This window comes from Maniola jurtina, chromosome 14, assembly GCF_905333055.1.
Source record: "Maniola jurtina chromosome 14, ilManJurt1.1, whole genome shotgun sequence".
Taxonomy (NCBI): Eukaryota; Metazoa; Arthropoda; class Insecta; order Lepidoptera; family Nymphalidae; genus Maniola; species Maniola jurtina.
The window spans coordinates 9,717,627-9,739,375 of record NC_060042.1 but is presented as its reverse complement, the minus strand read 5'-3'; the positions used below and the strand labels follow the sequence as shown (position 1 = coordinate 9,739,375).

The following is a 21,749-nucleotide window of genomic DNA, read 5'->3' as shown; positions in this document are numbered from 1 at the left end:
GAAATCAAAACATCGTTACTGTATCGACATGAGTGACAATTCAACTCAATAGGGCACCATTCATATGCAAAATATGTTATTACATGACGATGGCGCAATGAAATAGTAAAAGTGAAGCGCATTGTACGGGACATGCTGTAATCAGCTCCTCAGTTTCGTTAGGGCTGCCAAAAAACTTCAAAAATGCGTACTAAATAAAGTTATGAATGCGAAGTTAATCTGCTGTGAAGGCAGTAACTAGCAGATATACTTGTATCTGTATATCTGTTTCTTTACAGGTAAAATTATTGTATTAATATTAAGAAGATAGGATGCAGTCCTTGCAATGCAAGCTACGTCTGTACATAGCTAACGTCTAGGAAAAGTCTAAGAAAATAAAATATATGCAATAGAATAACGCTGTTGCACGATAGGCTGAATTCCCACAGCTAAACTACTTACTTTAATTAGGAAATCTACACTTGGCGTACAAAAGTCCATGTACTTACTTAATATGTAGGTGGATAAAAAAGATGCTCCATGCTCTACATAGAAGGGTAACAGAAATCCTAATGATAAGTGCCTTAATATATTACTCCTAATTCTGTGGTCTGCTATTAACGTTAAAATATCATGTTTAAGGTACGTAATTAAACAATTTTTATCAGATAGAGATATTTATAGAGAGTTCTGATTTTGTTCTCTTAGTTCACTTATTAAAGTGAAACATTAAGCATTAAGTGAGTGAGCATTAGCTTAAAACTGATAAATACCTACCTAAAACGAATGCCTGCCTCCAGATATTTTATTGTTTTTTTAAAAATTTGTTTTGGAATCTGGCAGCCCTAGAAAATTATGAATCGTCCGTAACTAATTCACAATAACAGCACGTGACTTAATTTTTTTATGAGATATCGTCAGTACTCGCTAATATCGATATGTATAACAATAACATTGATATCTATGTAGTATGTACATAGTGATAATAATTATACAGCTTTCCTACGTAAATTACAATGCCCATGTAATATTATATCTATAACAGACATAATATAGTTTTGGGGCGTTTTAGGAAACCTGTTTTAGTCACTTACCTACGTATAATGTGATGTAAACATAAAAAAAACTACATAATTGTGCGTCATTGTAAAATTATTATTTATATTTATTTTAAGAGAAAGGTAAAAAGATATCTACGTAATAGATAATAATTATGTCGCCTTATCGCTCAATACCACAATTTTATCTTACTCTATTTCGAATACTTGCCTAGATTATTTCATTGGTTTTATAGGAAGAGCATATCTAATAAATTACTGTATAGCAGTTAGCAGTATAGTCATTTATTTCTTATTTGATTAAATAACAAGGAACAAGTCGTCTAAACATGCAACGTAATAATCATCGCACTTGTTGATTGCAAGTTCTAGAAAATAAAACGGCTTGGTTGATCAGTTAATTCACTGTTTTCTAGTCATAAATAACGAAATCTCTATCGAAAGTAGACATCAAACTACTAGGGCTACCTACCTTTCTCCGATATTTCCAAGTTTTAAATTAAAAACAAAAGCTCTTATATTATAAGGAAGTCTCTTGAAATTTCTTTTCATTTTTAAGGTTAAGAAAAGTTTATAGCTGAATGAACTTACTTATAAGCATTGCAAATTAAAAAATTTAGCTAACCTTTGCAATAGAGATCTGAATGTAAAAGCCAAATTGTACCTAAGGTTAAAAATACAAGCCATATTATTGAGAACCTCCTATTACTTATTTAATATATCAACATTGTATAATAATAATAGGTGGGTATATGATGGAAACAGTAGATTACCTATCTAATTGCTATCCATCATATTGGTAACAACTACCGGTGCAGGGCGCGGGCCAGGGCGCGCATTGCTTTCTTCTTTTCTTACTTCTACGACCTTATACAAAGCTGCTGTGTGCATTAAAAGTTTATTGATAACTTGGATTTTACTTGCTGAATCCATTTTCTAGTACCCTGTTTGAAGCCGTCAGCCCGTTCAATGTAATCATGCTATTTACGAAATCTGAACTTATAAATTGTGATGGTTGCTAGCCCTAACCCAGTGCAGCCGGCGCCAGTTGGCATTCTACGGGAGCAACTTTCATGAATAGGTAACCGGCAGCCGGCCTGCTCAATAAAACATTACCAAATTGACAATAAGACTTATTTACGAACCAGAACTAATAGTTTAACTGCTAGTTTTCACATTAACTTTGATGAACGAGGACTGTAAAAATTAAGAGTACCTGCCTACCTACAACTAAGTATTTTAATCAGCTCATAGTTTTACCTCTTTAGTTCCACTGAAGGTTCTAGAGGATACCTCATAACCATCATCATCATCATTACCATGAACCCATCGCCGGTTCACTACTAAACACGGGTCTTCTCTCAAACTGAGAATTTAGCCGTAGTCTACCACGCTGGCCCAGTGCGAATTGACAGACTTCACAATCTTTTGAGACCATTATGGAGAACTTTCAGACTTGCAGGTTTCCTCAAGATGTTTTCCTTCACTGTTTAAACATGAGGTATTTAATTGCTTAAAACGCACATAACTCCGAAAAGATAGAGGCCTCATAAGAAAGCTCAGTCACTCAGCGGGCGATGGAAAGAGCTTGGATTAAAAATATATTTAAAAAAAAACCCCAAGCGACAATAAAACAATTTTACTTTAATATATATTTCAGCGTTTATTAAGAGGGCTCTCTCCGTCACTCGCTTCATACAATCGTAGTTCCAATTTCATTTGAATATTAAGCAACCGAAGTCCATGAAATGTTGCACACATATTCTAGTAACTAATATCTATGTCTGTGGTTTTCCAGATTTCTGTTAAAATATTCGGTTTCAAAGTTACGCGGTCTTAAAAATTTACATACAAATCTTTGAGCCCCTGTAATTTTAAAACTACATATTTTTAGAGAAATCTAAAACACCACAGACACAGATATTAGTTTCTAGAATATGTCTGCAAAGTTTCATGGACTTTGGTTGCTTAATATTCAAATGAAATTGGAACTACGATTGTATGAAGCGAGTGACGGAGAGAGCCCTGTTAAGACGATCGCAGTCGGGTTTTAGTTTTCAACTTTATCTTGTTACATTTACGCCTTGATTAATTTGATACCTCATCTTGTAACTCAAAACAGTATCACAATAAAGGGTTATCTCGATTGTTTTTAAAACTTAATGTTATTATAATGCAAAGTCGATTATGATAAAACTACGATATCATTATACCTAATATGGCCGTTTACAGAAGTTATTGTTCAGTCCACTTTTAGTTGTACCCAATGGAAGACATAGTGGTCTTGTATATTTATGTGTGTTATACAAAAATAAAGAAATCTTGGAATCGGACATTATCAAGAGTTAGGTTGCTGAGTGATAATGTACATTTTATCAAAAACAAACCATGACCATCTTGTTATTTCAAATGAAGGTAAAGTAACTTTGTTATTGTTTAGATAATGTTACAGACTAGGCACTGTTAATATGCTAAAAAAATAACCAAACTAACTGAATTTTTGCCACATGGTATACCCATCTACTTAGATACCTACCTACTAAATCAGATTTCATCTAATTCGTTTGATGTTTTATTGATATATGCGGTTTTTTGATTCGAAAGCCTGTTTAATCGAAAATTAGTATCAGCTGTTTTCTTAGTCAGTGTAGAGATCTTAGTCGTCAAATTGATATTTATATTACTACCTTATACCTATCTAGCAGGGAGCCGCTGGATTCAGGCGGCGCAAGACAGTGGCATTTGTCCTATGTCCAGCTGTGGACCTGCTGGACATAGGTCTCTCGGTTGATGATAATGATAGTCTTCTGGACTCGATCCCGACTAAAATGCAATATTATGGGAACCTTAACATGAAGTACACTTGTTAAAGAAGCAGATGTTTGAACTTTAAGTTTACGATTTAGCATGTTGTGTAAATGAACTTAGTTATATTATGTGGGAAGGCCGATTACAATTTATATGGACTAACAGACAATCAGCTATTTGCATACCTATTTGGAATTATCGGTAATTTGCACACAATGTTTAGAAACAAGCGGCGCGATGTTTTGCTTGCTGCCTCGCGCCTGGGAACAACAGCAAAGCATGCATCAATAAATCTATTATAACGACAGGTATTTACCTACTACTTATATAGTAGGTATGTACTAGATGATGGCGGGATTTCGCCGTATGGATGTAGGTTTTTTTAAATCACGTGGGAACTGGGAATCAAATTACCATTCATTACCAAATTGAAGCTTTATGTGAGCTTACCGAACGGTGCAATGATATTATCAGATTAATTTGTAATATCATCATTGTTGCACTGCAAAATCTACTTATTTGATTAAACCACTGAAAAGAGTGTAAATATTACATTAATAATATGGACCGAGAAACCCATTTTTGATTTTTTGAGACTTGTTGGGTTTTTTCGATTACAAGTTAGCCCTTGACTGCGATCTCATCTCTGTGGCACATGATGCATAGCTTTCAACCAGACAAAATATCGTCGATACTATCGCTTGCCGACAAAGCGAAACCGTTAGTTAGACTTTTCCATTCGCACAAACCGCTCTACTCCACTCTTGTTTTTGTTTGTTTGAAGGCTCTATAGTCACGATGCTTTCAAAATCTCGACCTCAGTGGAAGACAGGCTTTATTGCGAAGTACGGACAGATTCTTAGGAGTCGGCCGTCCGGTCTGTTTACCGTCCATACAGAATTACAGACCAATATTGACATTTTCTTTGTACCCCGACTGACGGCTAATCTCTTTGTACTGGATAATCTTTCGTATCAGTTGTTTACCTACTCGTTATTTCACATTTACAATTTTTTAATTTCACTAAAGCTCTGTATGTAATTTTAGTTGTGGTAATAAACTGCTGCAATGTTCATTAGTGGGTGGCGGCGGTAGTAGGTAACTTGGGATTAGACAATGTTAGGTGATTGACTAGATTCATTCTTCACTCAGTATTCAAATAATATGATAAATCTACGTACTATATGCCTGATAAAGAAAGATGTAACAACTATCGGTGACAATTCCTTAAGACAAGATAAAAATGAATGCAAGCTCTGCTAAAACTTCTTTTAAAAGTTTCATCATCAAGACCTTTAATTTTATTATTATTCAGGTAGGTAGATACTAGATATACTAAATAACTGATGTCCGCGATTTCGTCCGCGTGGGAACTCTTTGATTTTCCGGGATAAAAATTAGCATATTTCAGTTTTTAAATACATATCCGACATATCCATGCAAAAAATTACGTCGATCCGTTGCTCCGCTGTAGCGCGATTGAAGGACATACGAACTAACCACAAAGACACTTTCCTATTTTGGATGGTGATTTATCAATGGGCAACTGGCAATTGGTCAAAAGTTAGCTGCTGCTAAATGAGTGTGGCAATCACAATCAATATCAATATTTTGTTTGATATTAGGCACGCGGAGGCGCCAGAATTCAAGTTTAAAATATCTACAATCACCGTGACCACTAATTTTATGTAAGAGGAACAAGTCACCAAGTGTATTGCATACATTTTGAGATCTCACTCGCCATGTTAGTTGTCCCTTTTGACAAGACATTTGGCACATAGAGAACTAAAAATATGAGTGAGATCTCAAAATGTATGCATCTATGCATTATTTAACATGGTTGACATTTTCGGCCTTGACTGCAAGCTCGGCCGGACGACTTTCGCAGTTTGTATGCCATCGCACACCCAAAAAGTCGCGCCGCAGCATTCTGCGAGGCCCGTACATCACACAGATATTACTAGAAAGCGCTGCAGACGAATTATGTCTCTGGGACAACAAACAGGAACTTATGAAGCTCTTAACTATGCTTTAATAACGCATTAGAGGAAATTTCTAGACCTCTGCAGCTTATTTCTTGGAAGCGAAAGGCTTGTGTTAACTTGAAGTTAAGTGTTAAATGCCAAATGGCTATAAAGTATTGAAACATTCTATGACTTTGGCACCTTACGATGTTAATTGACAAGTTCATTTACTAGCAGCATTCCAAGTCTCAGTCTCTAGGTCTCTTTACATTAGTTTGTCTGATATAGCTAAGCATATTTTATTCACCTAAGTAGGTAACTATCGCTGAAGCTTTTAAACAAGCAACATGCAAGCAACGTTTTGAATGTTTAATGAGTGTAATGAAGAGCAAAGTTTAAGCTTATAGGTACTTATTACAGAAAGATCTAAGGCTAAAGTGTCCACTAGCAATAAAACTTGCAGAAGTCTTTCCAATAGAAGAACTTGCAGACATTGAGTTACAGATTACTATTCTCTAGGTAGGTACAAAGTGTAAGTTAATGTACAAGTGACATGTCAGAGCTGACTTCTTCAAGTTTTATTGCTAGTTGACACTTTATATCAGCCGTGCGCAGTTAGCTACTTTATTTGTAAGCACTGCGAAACCTCCCAAACTAGTTGTTTGCTAATCAGTCTAACGAATTTGCTCGGCCTGTGGGAATATTGGTGAAAACTTCATCGGTACGTTCCCACGACGGGTCAAACTTAGAAAAGCCAATAGTTTCACCGTGACCAATCATTTAGGAACGATCGTTTCTGTTGTGTCTACCTTTTTGTCTTGATATTTGAAACTTGTACTTTTTATTTCCCTAAGAAGAAGCAGATATTACGTAGCCACCACCTAAGTGCGTTAGACACGAAATGAAAAACTTTATTATCTCTCTCCTTTATACGGCTTCTTAAGTTTTCACATAAGCGGACTTTATTCGTAGTGCGCTCCAAACAAACGTAGTTTGGCTCTCATTTGAATATTAATCGATTTTTCTAGATTTCTAGCAACTGTGTCTGTTGTTTGCCAGATTTCTGTTCAAAATATTCAGTTTCAAAGCTACACAGGCTCAAGGATTTACAATTTACATACAAATCCTTAAACTCGTGTAACTTTAAATCAAGATATTTTAACGGATATCTGGTAAACCACCGACACAGAAATTATTGTTATATTTTCTGAAAAATGTCTACATCATTGAACTCGATTGGAATATTCAAGAAGCAAATTGCGTTTGAATGGAGAGCGCTGAGGAATGCGCTAGGGAAACTTCTCTTAATGATTATTATAGGTACCAATTTTCAGTGCGGTATTTTCTTAATTAGTCAACTCCCAAAGTAAGCAACTCCAGTTATATAAAAACAAATTTTCTGGAGCATACCTAAGTAGGGCATACAGCTATTGTTTATAATAGTGCCACGCAAGTCTTGGAAGAGCACAATAATAATGATTGTATCATGTTGTAAAAGAGCACAACATGCGTTTATAAATTAGCTCTCGGCCTCATAAGTGCAATGGGCATTGTTGATCACGTATTAATTGACACAATATTTCCTGGTTGCAGGACCGCAGGCGAGCCGGCCACGTTATAATGTAAGCGGCGCAAGACGACGCGCGTCTTCCCTCAAGGTAAGCCTCTTTCAGATCTACCTTTTTATAATTTTTATGATAGTGTTTTACCTACACTTCAAAGGAACACTTCAAATCAAATACATACAAAAAAAACCGGCCAAGTGCGAGTCAGACTCGCGCACCGAGGGTTCCGTACTCGAGTATATTTATTGGGCTTTTTCACGATAAATCAAAAACTATTATGCATAAAAATTAACAAAAATCAGATTTAGAATGTACAGGTAAAGCCCTTTCATATAATACCCGACTTGGTATAGTTATCTTACTTTGAAAATTGAAAATACGAATTATTTGTTCGTGAACACATTTTAATTTTTTTTGTGATGTAACCACAAATTCATGGTTTTCGGATTTTCCCTTTACTTGTGCTATAAGACCTACCTGCCTGTCTTTCATGATTCTAGATCAACGGGACGTATCACGTACCCTATAGGTTTTCTTGACAGACACGACAGATGGACAGACGGATTGACAGACAGACAACAAAGTGATCCTATAAGGGTTCCAGTTTTCCTTTTGAGGTACGGAACCCTAATTACGAAACCGGCAGGCTACGAACCTGCGTATCCCATGGGTATTGCGAACGGAGCGCCATCGGCCAACTAGGACGCGGCGGTTCACCTATAACTGCCCAGTGCCGAAATTTACCTTACCTAGTACCTAGATTTACCTGTGTCTGTACTCTTTATTTATTCGTGTAGGTACAAACCAATTTTCACTTAGAAAGGTTATATTTCAATTCACTCTCCATCAATTGAAATTCGGTATCTAATTGAATCAAAGCTCTTATATAAAATTAAATTAATGAAGAATGCCTTTAAATTCGAATCGAATTTACTCATAAAATGCCACAGTAATACTCAGTACCAAAATGATCTCCTTGCACTTTAATATAGATAGTCGGCGTATTTTGTTTAAGTAAATAAATACGCATGACACACGTACCTACTTGTACATTTGATATGTTAGGTTAGGTCTCTGTAGCTGTGGAACGACCTTTAAAAGTAAAAGTACTCAAGGATATAGGGCTGGATCATGTTTCTATATGAATGTGAGTCAATGACTTTACCAGCTCAGTGCTTTAGTTTTAACTTTCTCACAATATTAAAACTCTAAGCATTGGTGCAGTAAATACTACCTACATATTGTCAATTAATATAGAGACCCATTTGACTCTGTATTAGCTTCAGCCTAAATAAGCCATTGTAAAGAAACCTTCAGAATAACCTCCAGTTGGAGTGGGATATCCTCCATTCTGTTTAGGTATGTAGGTAAAGTAGATACAGAGTTAGTAAATTTTCCAAACTCCTATTTTGAAGTCTACAGATTTGCTCGATTTTTGGTGATTGTTACTGTTGTTCGATAAGCTAATTACTGCTCGATTTTATCAAGGTTAAAATCGAACAAGTTTGGTAGATAGCATGTTGATTTATCGGTCGACAAAAACGATCCCAAAAAATACGGTATTACACATTTACTCGATTTGGTTTGATCATATTTTTTTAAAGCGATGGTTATGTTGACTAAGTACCTACGTAAAAGTACTAGGTAACTTACCAATTAATTTTTTTTTTTTTTTTTTTAAAGAATATTAGCTATGTTAAATGACTAATATTCCCCTTTCCTCTCCAACTAAGCGTCAGGCTTGTGCTAGGAGTAGGTACGACAATAGTGCAACGGGCGGGGTTTGAACCGGCGACCTTTCGGTTTTCAGTCCACTCCTTTACCGGTTGAGCTATTGAGGCTTTATTGATTAGATTATAGTTGCACAGTTGAATCATAAGTGTATCTAATAACAATGGCATACTTATTTGTATTTGGTACATGTCCTAACTATTGATTAAAGTTTAGAGCCTCGATAGCTCAACGTTTGAGGAGGGGACTGAATTCCGAAAGGTCGGCGGTTCAAACCCCACCCGTTGCACTATTGTCGTACCCACTCCTGGCACAAGCTTTACACTTAATTGGAGGGGAAAGGGAGTATTAGATATGATTAGCATGGCTAATATTCTTTAAAAAAAAGTTATAACCTCTTAACAATACAAGCAGCGGAACAAATTCAAGTAGCTCTTCAAGCGTTCGTATTTTTGTTCTACCGTTTTATCATTAATGGTAAGTGTGTCGTCGATTGCTGAGAGGCGTTCCAGTCAATGAAGAACATGTGCGACATTTCACTATCGTTGTCGTTATTTCGAAACGCTTTCACATGTCTGATGTTGCCTCTTGGTATACCTAACTGATTTTTAAGTGCTTGAAAGACAACACGAAGTTTGTTGATTTAAAAAGTTGATCGTACATTAGAGAAGAGCCGCACGCACCGAACGTGCTTTCAGCTCCCGCTATAGAATATGGATCGTCCTTCCGGTATCAGCTTTCCCTTCATTTTTCTTACCTTCATTTTCAATTTTTAATATAGGCCAATTAATTGATACCTATAGATATATAAAGGATAAGTGAAACGCTTAAGTAACTTAACTAACGAACTTAAAAGCGAACTTAACTAACTTTAAAGACATTAAACAATAACAGATGAAAAAACAAAAAAGTAGAAACACCTCCGGGCTCCGACCAGCACATCGGGGAACTCTGATAATTTACTAAAAACATATATGTACCTTCAAGTCAAAAGTGAATAAGCAATAGGCATCTATGTATCATCACTTGCCAGCAGGTTTGATTGTCCATAAACTTAAAAGAAAAGGATGTACAAAAATGTAAATGACACCATCAGTAGGCACTCACGAGAGGCTCGCGCCGAAGTAGGTACACTCATGTAGCGCATGCGCTACTTCATTCATGGCTTCTTCAGTAATCTGCTATCACTGATCTTACATTCGAATACGTGATACATCCCAAATGTGTCTGCAAGGAATTTTTGAATGATGTTCATGAAAATTGTATTTGCGCGGTGAATACATACATTGCGTTCGGCGCGCGGCACTTCAGATGTGAGGTAAAAAATATCGTAGCTTTAGTTTTAAGTTTACATAATTAATTATCACCATTACATCATTTTACAAATCCAATAATTGACAGTCAAAAAGTGTACAATAGTACCTATTTTGAAACTTTGAACTTAAAACTTTGCTAAATGCGGCGTGTACGGAACGTGAACGGTCAAACGTGCGACCAGTTCTAGAAAATTAAAGTTAGCGCTTAAAATGGAAGTGTTCAGTGTTATTTTTTATTAAATGACTACTTATCAAAGGAAGGTGTCACAGGCACAGCTGATGTCATGTAGATTTAGATTTAGGGACACTATAGATAAGGCACCATGACACTATGAAAAGACAAGCTGACACAGGTAGATTATTTTATGATACAAGATAAATATGGCACATATTTCAACAACTAAGTAAGTTGATATTTGACTGTTATGTTAATCCCTATAAATATTTGTATGTATATGGATCTGAGACTATAATATGGTCGCCATATCTAATGGGCCTCATAAGAAAGCTCAGGCTTAGAGCCACACAGCAGGCGATGACGACTGAGAGAGCTTTGCTGTGAGTTTCTTTATTTGATCAAATCAAAAATAATTAGGTCAGAAATAAGGATTCTAACGTTACCCCATATCATATCTGTTCACATATTTAGAAGTTATGTTGAAATTAAGACTCTCACATATTACTTATATGTAGGTATTAGGTAAGTACACCCTGAAAATCTTCACTCCTTTTTTTGGGCTGTCGGTCGTGTAAAAAAACTAAATTCTCAAGTAAATCGTGACTATTTGGCAACCCTAGTTGTAAATAACCTTATTGGACTAACGACAAGTGATTTATTAAGCACACACATTAATATTATCACTCCATGAAAAGACGGATTTAGTTCGGATCAAAAATACACCGTCTCAGGGTCGACACACTGTCTGCAGAAGATTCCTGAATGGAGAGGATTCTACATTGATTACATTGCATTAAAATATTCGATATTTTGTAATTTTGTATCGCTTTTAAAAAAAACCGACCAAGTGCGAGTCAGACTCGCGCACCGAGGATGAAATGATTAGAATATTCCATGGATCTAAGATAGGTAATTTCTTTTTAATATTTTATATGAAAATAATTGGGATAATCGTCTCACCGAAACAGACACGCTTAGTGGCCTCCAAAGACAAGTATCTCGAAAACAATCAGACCGCGAAAAATGGCATCTGATCATTATTATTGTTTGTCGCGAATTGGAACAAAACCAGTGACCGATGTCGTATCGTATCATGACATCCCTGTTACATAATCAGAAGAACTAGTCTCCATCGATCTAGCTTACTAAATTGAGAGGAATTCCGCGCTACAATCACTAAATAGATACCTACCCCTATTTTAAATGCCCTATGCCCGCGAAAGTGTGTTTGATTGTTGGTTTTTGGTGTGTTCTTCAACCACGTCGCAACGGAACAATGGCATCGACTATTTATTGCATGGTTATATTATTACAGTTAAAAACCTGGACACTGACATAGTCTACAATTTATCAATAGGTAGGTCAGTTCAAAGTTATATAAAGCAAAAACAATTCCTTCGTAATTTCAAAATGGCAGTTTAAATTTAGACTACTGGCTCTAAAATAATTTTAATTTAAAAAAAACCATTTGAATTTAAACTAAGTACAAATAATACGGACAAGACGACAAAGAAAATGCTGGATTTTTATTATTTATTTCCTGATGATTGAATGATTGAATATGATTGAATTTTCAGTTCTACTGAAAATGCTGCTGTTACGGGTCTTGCTGTCAGATGTGTTTATTATCTTGAATCCTTCATTTATTTTAATGCTTCAGTTATTCTTACTAAATTTATGATGGACCAAAGTAACTTTTTGTTTCTCGATACAACAAATTTTTAGGTCCTCTAGATTAGAACTTCCTAATTAGTTAAAATACTAACATAAATAAGTCCTCACTTTTATACAAAAATAAGTGCGTAAGTAGGTACCTATATGTCAACTGTTCATTTATGAGTTATGACTAACATTGGGCATGTACTATAAAGAAAGCAGAAGGAACCTAATAGCTCATTAAGATACCCAAACATATCTAATTAGGATAGGTTGAAAGATGAATCATGGGCTCAAGTCCAAAGAGATACCTTTCTGTTACTCTTATTGGAATAGTTTTGAATTTTCTTGGAGACCCATGAAATGCTAAGAATCATACCTACCTACTAGGTACCTACCTAGTACAATGTAGTTTTAATTACGTGTAGGCATTTAACAATTCAGGTAGGTTTTATAGATACAGACATAATACTAGCTATGTTTTAGGTATTTATAGGTAATCAATTCAGTAGCTTACCTAATTTAAGTTTTTTTTTTTAATTTGTTGGGATATGTATACTATAGTCATCTCAAAAGATTCCAATACCTACTATGCCTACTATCAACATTCCTCTTGATATTTCAAACTAGCTTTTCTCCGTGACTTCGTCCACGGATTTCAATTTTCAAAGATCCCACTTTTTTCTTAAATTTATTTTGTAGTGACGTCTACGTCATGCAGATCCTAACGTGCAAAATGTCAAGTTTTTGGTCCCAATGGTTTGAGCTGTACGTTGCAGTCTGTCAGTTTCTTCTCTTAAAAACGACCTATACACGTGAAATATGCGACGTATTTCACGTGTATAGGTCGTTTTTAATTTGTAGATAGGTATATAATTATATCTATGTAATGTTAAAGGTAGATATGTATTTTATGTTGTGACGAACACTGCGCGCTTCGTGCTTCTGCTATTGAATTAAAACCAATTAATGTAATAACACTCCATAAGAGGTTCAATTTATTAACATCTATATTCCATAGCTCTATTTATTACATAAATATAGGGTCATAACATGAGTTTTGTTGCTTCAACAACCTACAGAATTGATGACTGAGAAAACGCGTGAAAATAAAGTAGACTAATGACGTAGTTAATAAAAATTACTAAGTAGGTAGGTACGTACCTACATTCACATCTAACTAATTACTTTTCTGTGCTACTATTCAGCTCTTCTTGCAGCTATTCAGCTATTTTCCATTGAGCCGCTGATCCAATTTCCACGCTAAAGAATGTTACAACACCTAAAGAAGATTTTTAATCGGTTTTGTAATAATCAGCAATGTACAAACACATAAACGAATTCAACTATTAAATGGTGATTTCACGAACCGTCCGACTGTTTAATTATAAACATCCTTTCGAGTTTCCGAAAAGCAAACAGCAGTTACCTAATATGCAAATTCGTCGGACATCGTACTTATCCAGTTAGCGACCACTTTGAGAGCAGGCACCACTTTCTCGCCGCTGTTTTTTGCGATCCATTCCATTATCATACAATGGACATTAATGGCTTGATAGCCATGCCCATGACATGAGCTGCTCTGGCTGCCATGATTTATTATTTATAATCTACCATGACAAATAAAAAAACCCTATTATAGCTATCTTACAGTTCCATCTCAGCCATCTATTACGTTGCCTCTATTCAAATTTTAAGCAGATTCTTCGCTATTTCACTTAGGCTCAAATCTATGTGGAGCGTAGGTTGGTACCTCAGATAAAACGAGAGAAATATAACGCTATTTCTTTTTGACATTCAGTGCCTTCTGAGCAAAGTCTAAGTGCGCTCTGTAGATCTCAACATGAGACAGCATGCTACTGGATACACTCAAGTATAAAAACTTCTATCTTCAAACGTGAGTTCTATTTAAAAAACATCTTCCTCCCGGCCGACCCTTTCCATCCATTTGTGTACACCTGTCAGAGGGTGTAGTGTCGATGCAGGCCGAGCGTGACTATAGAAAGTTAGTAACGCACGTTCCCCTACATGCTCAATGTTGTTGATTCACGCACTGGTATTAATTAAAGGAAGTAGACACGTATCTAAATAGGTAGGAGTGTTAGAGTGCATTGAGGATGACGTGACGCCTTTATGGACAGTTGCTAGTGCGTGTCGGTCAGCGGAGCCGAATACGTAGCCACAATTAACGGTATGCTTGCCTTTGAAGTTCGGTGCAGTTTTAAAAAGGTACAAGTAGACTGCACTGATCGTTCTCAGAAGCACTCGAGTCGTATTCTTACTGGAAAGTTATTTGTGTGCAACCCTGCGTTCACGCACCTCTGTTCCGCAATCGTCGGCGTCTCGCTCTCGCATGCATGTCAAGGTAGGGTTCAACAGTCGAGGATTTGGTGCACGATAATAATACACCCAAACAGAATACCCATCGTCTGCTTTATGTAAACAGAATGATTTCATTAGGTCACAATTCACGAGCAATCTCGAGTATCATTCGATGCGATTTTAAATCCATCGAGATAAGTCACAGATCTGGTAGCGTGTTGAAGTTATCAATGCCAGCTTTCTAATCCTCCCGAAGCCCAGCTCTGGAACAGAGCGTGTTTAAAAGCTTTAATCTCCAATCAAGCACCCATTGAAACACGGTCAAATCCCGCGAGGCGCTTCCGCGTGCGCGTGCGCAGCGTCGGCGCCTGGAGATCATTGCCAGATGCTGCCAATAGATCGCGACGGGGTCAACAGCCACTGCCCTTGTTTTGCGCACTAAATTATCAACGCGATTGTACCAAATCGTCTGTAAAATTGCATTTCTCACGATTTGGGGGTCAAGGAAAACCACATTGTTTATAAATATTTTTTTCAAATGTTGTAACAAGTTTCATACTTACCTACCTATAATATCTATTAATATTATTCTGCTCACCTTGTGACACACTCTTGATGTTAATTCACAATGACATGAACTTTGACGAAATTAATGGGTTAGGTAGATTTTGCATTAATATAAGTAGTGTAAATCATAATTTCCTACAAATGCCACGCCTGGTCAATGTAGATTGGCAGATTTCACACACCTTTTGAGAACATTACAGAGAACTCTCAGGCATACAGGTTTCCTCACGATGTATTCCCGATATTCATTTGCTTTTGTATTATTAGTTCAATGCTTAAAACGCACATAGGTAACTTCGAAAAGTTAGAGGTGCGTGTCCGGGATCGAAGCCTCGACCTCCCGAATGGGAGACGGACGTTTTAACCATTAGGCTATCATCGCTTTTAACCGATAATGATGGATCATCTAAATTCTGTTGTCCCCTAGGCTAATTTCAGGCGCATCAGTTTTTGATAAAGTAATCTACGCAAAATGTTTATCGGCATATTTCAGCGAAGAAAAATAAAAATATCTAAAAGTCCCTTCAACAAAGAAGTACGCGCATCTCGTTTGTCATCGAGCCATTAAGCTAATGGATAAGGCCGAGCCTTGATCCAGTTCCCTCGATGAGTTCTGGATCATTCTCACTACCTCCTTGCGTTCAGATATAATAAGCATTGTAGGTAGGTGCATAAAACATGCGTAGGTACCTAACACGTTTCAAAACTAATAGGTAGTCAGAGACCTACTTAATATTATTTCGTTTACAAAAAAATATCTAGACAAGTTTCAATGATAGAATCGTAGAATAAATGAAATCCGGTTCAATAAATCATCACTTAATTTCTACCTACCTTTTAATCAAAGTAAAAAGCCAAGGCCAGAAACAGTCAAGTGCGAGTCGGACTCGCGCTTAATGGGTTCCGCACCATCGTACAAGAAATAACACTTTTCTATAATAACAATGTTGAGTTATGTAACCACAAATTAATGGTTTCGGATTCTCTTTACTTGTGCTTACTTAGGTACAAACATATCTTTCATGATTCTATGTCAAAGGGAAGTAAGTTTTAATTTCCTTGACGGGTCTTGACTCTTCAGAGACAGACACGCAGACAGATAGACGGACAGACAGACAGACCTTTTTACCGGATTACTTTTTACTCTGGAGATGCGGAACCCTAAAAATCTGGATCTCATATCTTTTTTCAGTTTACCTATTAAAATCTATTATATGTTGAACGTGTTTCGTTCCAGGTGTTTGCGATGTGGTGCCCGTGGATCGCTTTGCTGGTGTCCTGTGCACTGGCGGTGGCCGAGGAGGCGGAGGGGCCAGTGGCGACGGGGCCGGTGACGACGGGGCCGCTGGCGACGGCGCCAGTGGCGACCACCCGCGCACCGCCGCGCACGCTCGACCGGCAGCTGGGCGAGCTGGCCTGGCCCTCCTGGATAAAGAGTTCCGAGAACAACAACCAGAACACGCCACCTAGACGCATCACGACAAAGTCACTCTTCATCACGCCACTAGTCTGCCCTAAAGGACATCGACTCGATGGATCTGCTTGTGTCCAGGTACACATTCATATCAAACTCATCATTTTAAACCACCGCCAACTGCACTGCTTTTCAAAACTGGAGCTGTAGCTAATCTATTATCATAAGTGTAAGAAATTAGTAATACGACGAATCTATGACGTAGATGGTTTCTCTATTCCTCCAATACTATTATGTATTTTGAGGTATCACTCTATTCCATTCTATTGTTTTTGCACAATCAGATGGAGTCATAATGCAAATGCAAACCGAAGGCAGCATAAAAATGTATGTCGATCTCGAGCTCAGACAATTATTTCTACTTAGTAATAAATCAAAATTGTATATTTTTTTCAGGTCCTTACAGTAAATAAAGATGACCACGAGCGCATCTTGCTGCAAGAGCTGAACGCTTTGTTTACTTCCGCTCCGAACAATGGCGATGTGGTTTATGATTACGGAGATGAAGACCCAGGACCCCTGCAGCTGTCCATACCCATAGGAATAGACCCACTCCAAGAATCGTCTCCTCAGGTAACAACAAAAACAAGTTTTCTTAATTATATTTTTTGCTTTCTTACCTTTACCTAATTCAAAAATAATTAAACTAGTAATATCAATGAAAATTATCCCGCCTAAGCTTCACGTAAATAGCTAAATTTAATCATAGGTAACACAGAGTTAAACCATCATCAATCAATCCATCGCAGGTCACGAGTCTCCTCTTAGAAGAAGAGTTTAGCTATAGTCCACCTTACTGGCCAAGTGCGCATTGGCAGGCTTTACACTACACACCTTTGATAACATCATAGAAAACTCTCATGTATGCACTGTACAGGTTTCCTCACGATGTTTTCCTTCGCCGTTAAAGCAAGTGGTATTAATTGCTTAAAAACCCCAAAAAGTAAGAGGTGCGTGCCCGGAATCGAATTCCAGGCAACTCGAATAGGAGACCGACCATCTTAACCACTAGGCTATCACAGCTTAATCGAACCATATTTATAACTATTAATTTCTACGATTACAGGCACAAGAATACGCAAAGCTTGACAAGAAAGGTGACAATACTGACGCTAGTGTAGAGGCTGAATTAGAGTTATTGAAGTTGCAACAAGCACAGTACGCTAAACTTAACATCACGCAAAACGGAAACAATATTCTGTCTCACAATGTATTGCACAACTTACTGAGCTATTCAGATAAACCGAAACGGGACAGCCCGATGATTAACTCTACCGAAGTCGAATCATCAAATAACACTGACGAAGGACAAAAGGAACTAGTTTTTGGACAAGTAAATGTTGACCCAGTTTTGTACGACACAGAAAATCAAAATAATCAAGCCGTAGTGGGCGAATATGAAAGTGAAAAAACAAACGAACAACTTCCTCAAGAGCAAAACGATGCACCAGCAGTAAGTAATACTAATACAGCTATTTCATTAAACGACACATCTAATTCAACAGCGCCGATCTCAAAGAACGGTGCAGAAGCAGAAAAACTTAACCCAGAAAATGATTATTCTGATATTGGAGAGGCAATTAAGCTGATTAGCAGGTATGCTGAAGTATCCACAGATGACAACTTTACCAAAGACGACAAAACTGTCCCGTCAGAAGACAGTATACTAGGTACACGCACAAAACTACAACACCGCCGCAATAAGCCAAAGCTCTCCAATAGATTGCAGAAACCTGAAACTCCAACATTGGATATCGCTACAGATACTGATGACGTTCAAAACGAGAAGATCCAACAGCAAAATGTTGTTTACTATAGATATCCCTGGCCGAGTGAAAATACTGGATCACAGCCGTCGAACTACCCGTTCCGTCATTTGCAAGATTACTGGCCTGGACGAAGTCAGGTTGGAGGAGTTTATAATACAATGCACGGAAACCCGCGGCGACATCATCATTCGTACCCTCACTATTTTCGCCCTCGTGGCTATCAATATGTGGGATATACAGACACACATGCAGGTTTGCAAGAGGCTTATTCCGGACTTCGGCGATACCCACATAAAATTGTCGGGCATGATACTAGTCCCATTAGATCTCACGCTAACAATCAAGATTTATACAGCCTGCTCGGTTTAAGGCATTGGTTCAGCAGTGAGGGAGCGACGAAAAGATAGTTCTTTTCATTCGCACTTAGACAATTCGATGTTACCCGACGACATATAATGGAAGCTATGGGAAATCCTACTAGGTACCTACGCGCATTTTTAACTTTATCTATTAAAAAGTTGCTAACTGGGTTATCATCAACTATAACATAAAGTTTTCATTTCCGCCATAGCTTTCACTATATTTAGCCTATTTATTTTAAAGCCAAATACTACAGTCATAGTTGTGTAATATTTTTGTTAGCTATTTTAAGTTCATGTAAATATTTCTGCACTAAGCGTTTCTTACTACTGAAAATTTAACGTTTCTCCATTAGTATTATCGTTGTTTTGTATTATGTAAATTGTTGTATTACTAATTTATGTTTATTTGATGTATATTTTTTGTGACTTGTGAATTATTCGTATGTAATGCAAATTATGGTTTCTTAAGATACGGTACAAATATGAATTGGCACTGGCTTGCCCTTTATTGATGTGAATCTTTGTTACGATTAAGTACTTATTGTGTAGATAAATAGTTCAATGGACCTAAGTTGTAATGAATAATGTAGACTGTAAAAACTTTTAATTTTATTTATCGAGAATTTTAATTTAATTTAACCCACCTAAGCTACGTTTCTAAAGCACGCATGACAAAAATTAAGGGAAAGTCATCAAAATCACATTCATCCTATTAACAAAATAAGTTGGACAGTCCGATTTAAAAAAACGTTTCAACCAATATTTTTTCTGAATTAATATCACGAAGCAATAACCATATCATTTTTTTTTTGCTAAGATGCGTTATTCTTTTAAAACTGTATGATAGCAACATTTCCCTCAAAGTATTTTGTATTTATTTTGAAATATTTTTACACTAACTACCGAACTATTACTCATATTATATTGATCCCACCAAAGCTTAGTATAAGTGTTTAGATGTAAAACCGCGTTATTATTGGATGCTAATATTTTCGTAGATTTCTAAGATTAATAAATATTTTCTTATTATGCGTATTTTTCTACTGAAAACTATGTACTAATTCGCTCTTCCTTAGCCCTGCAGATGCAGACCTGTTTATATCTCAGTGGCTATGTAATTTGATGACCAACCGAAATAACGACATAACTCATAAGCACTAAATCTCGTTGAAAGCGATCGCGAAACAAGCATTTAGTCCAATCTGAAGTTGGGGTCTGCGCAGGTACAGCCAAGGACACTAGTCCCGTTTACTTTTTGTTCACTGCGCAATCATACGTCTCTTGATTAGATTGCACCTACTTGTTTTGCGGTCATTGTAAGCAACGATATAGTGTCATGGATACGAATAACAAAACGCAGTTGTTAGTTGGATAATGGACACTTTCCCAACAAAATTCTAATAACCACTGAGATACGAAAAATGCGTGCAGGGCTCATTTTATGAGGCATATTATAAAACCTATATAAATGTACAATATAACTGCAACAGTAGATTATTTCAATGAGTTTTTGATAAATGTACCTATACCTAATTGTTTACTGGTGATAAAAAATCCGTGTAAGCTAAATATTGCGCATATTCTCCTGTTAAACCAGTGTTTAGAGTGTTGTCATACCGCACAATATGAAATGATATATAATAATGATCTTATTAAAATATGCGAAGGCCAGGGATAATTCCTGTGGAATCCTACTGCAACAATAATTTGCAACATGTTGAAACGAAACACAAAATATAATAATTCGCGCTGAATTGGTAAGAAAGCCCTGGCTTAAGGTATTTTAATATTTTGATAGGTTCCTAGGTATAATCTGAAGTATAATTCATAGGTCAAATTAGTGTACCAAAATAGTGAAAATGAAACTCCCGCACAGATGGACAAGATAAAAAACAGCACCACTTTTGGTATACTTTCTGTTATTTCGAATACCTATTTATAATGAGCCTCAATGGAGCCTTATATAGTGCATACATTTTGATAAAGGACTCGACATGTGTAGTTGACACGTCGAAAGTACCATTTAAGTTCATAATTGGCGCCGATTCTGTTGTCTTTCTCTAAACTAAATTTAGAATATCTGCGTCCTCCTCCTTTTAATATTGTTGAAAAGGGACGCAACATAAATTTTACATTTAAAGACTAAATTTTAGTGCACGACGGCACGCTATAAATTTAAACAATAGGCTCGCGACTGGCCGCTAAAGTCACGAGGTTTGACAGCTGTAAATTAAATTTAGAATTCTCAAAATGTCTGTCCTTTTCATATTACATTAGTAAGAACAGAATGCGAATACTCTAAAATTTAGTTTCCAACAGAATCAGTTCCAATCTAAGGTTAAACCGTACTTTTAACGTGACAAGGCTCAAAAGAACCCAGAATCGTAAATCCAGTTTAAAAAAATTCATAGAGCAAATATGGCGAGTCCTTTCTCAACATTTATGAGTTATACTTAACTTTCTTCACAGCATCATAACATTATACACTATTAGGGTATTCTTATTGTTTTTATATTCAAATATGAATAATTTATTTAATAAATAATTGGATTATCTGTATTACGACTGAATACTGAAATGTTTCTTGATACTTAAGAACATCTTGAAATATTAAGAGAAGTTACCGCAGTTGTTACCGCATCCCAAACAAACGTAATTTAGTTCCCATTTGAATATTAATCAATTAAACCCAATGAAATTTTATCGACACGTTAAAAAACTAATATCTGTGTCTGCAATTTACCAGATTTCCGTAAAAATGTGTAGTTTCACATAGTAAACCACACACACAAAACCAAAGACATTTGTTTCTAAAACGTGTCTATAAAATTTAATTGGGTTAGCCAGATTTCCATAACAATGTAACACATTTTTAATGGAAATCTAGAAAACCACAAACACAGATATTAGTTTCTAGAATATGTCTTCAAAATTTCATTGGGTTTGACTAGTTAATAACTATTAAAATAAGAACCAAACTACGTATGCGCTAGGGACCGC

The 21,749-nt window shown here is 36.5% G+C and overlaps 1 protein-coding gene across 3 annotated transcripts in view; it reads left to right on the top strand.

Moving 5' to 3' along the window:
* Positions 1 to 19,253, top strand: part of LOC123872160 — a 56,142-nt gene extending 36,889 nt beyond the window's left edge. The window contains exons 1-5 of one of the 3 annotated variants that reach the window (XM_045916319.1): positions 3,305 to 3,452; positions 7,403 to 7,467; positions 16,382 to 16,696; positions 17,015 to 17,191; positions 17,685 to 19,253. In XM_045916319.1, coding sequence (XP_045772275.1) covers positions 3,401 to 3,452; positions 7,403 to 7,467; positions 16,382 to 16,696; positions 17,015 to 17,191; positions 17,685 to 18,794 — 1,719 coding nt within the window. In that variant the 5' untranslated portion in view covers positions 3,305 to 3,400 and the 3' untranslated portion in view covers positions 18,795 to 19,253. Of the gene's footprint in view, positions 1 to 3,304; positions 3,453 to 4,728; positions 4,734 to 7,402; positions 7,468 to 16,381; positions 16,697 to 17,014; positions 17,192 to 17,684 lie in introns of those variants that run through there. The other 2 variants (XM_045916321.1, XM_045916320.1) reach the window with 2 other exon arrangements.
* The last annotated feature ends 2,496 nt before the right edge of the window (positions 19,254 to 21,749 follow it).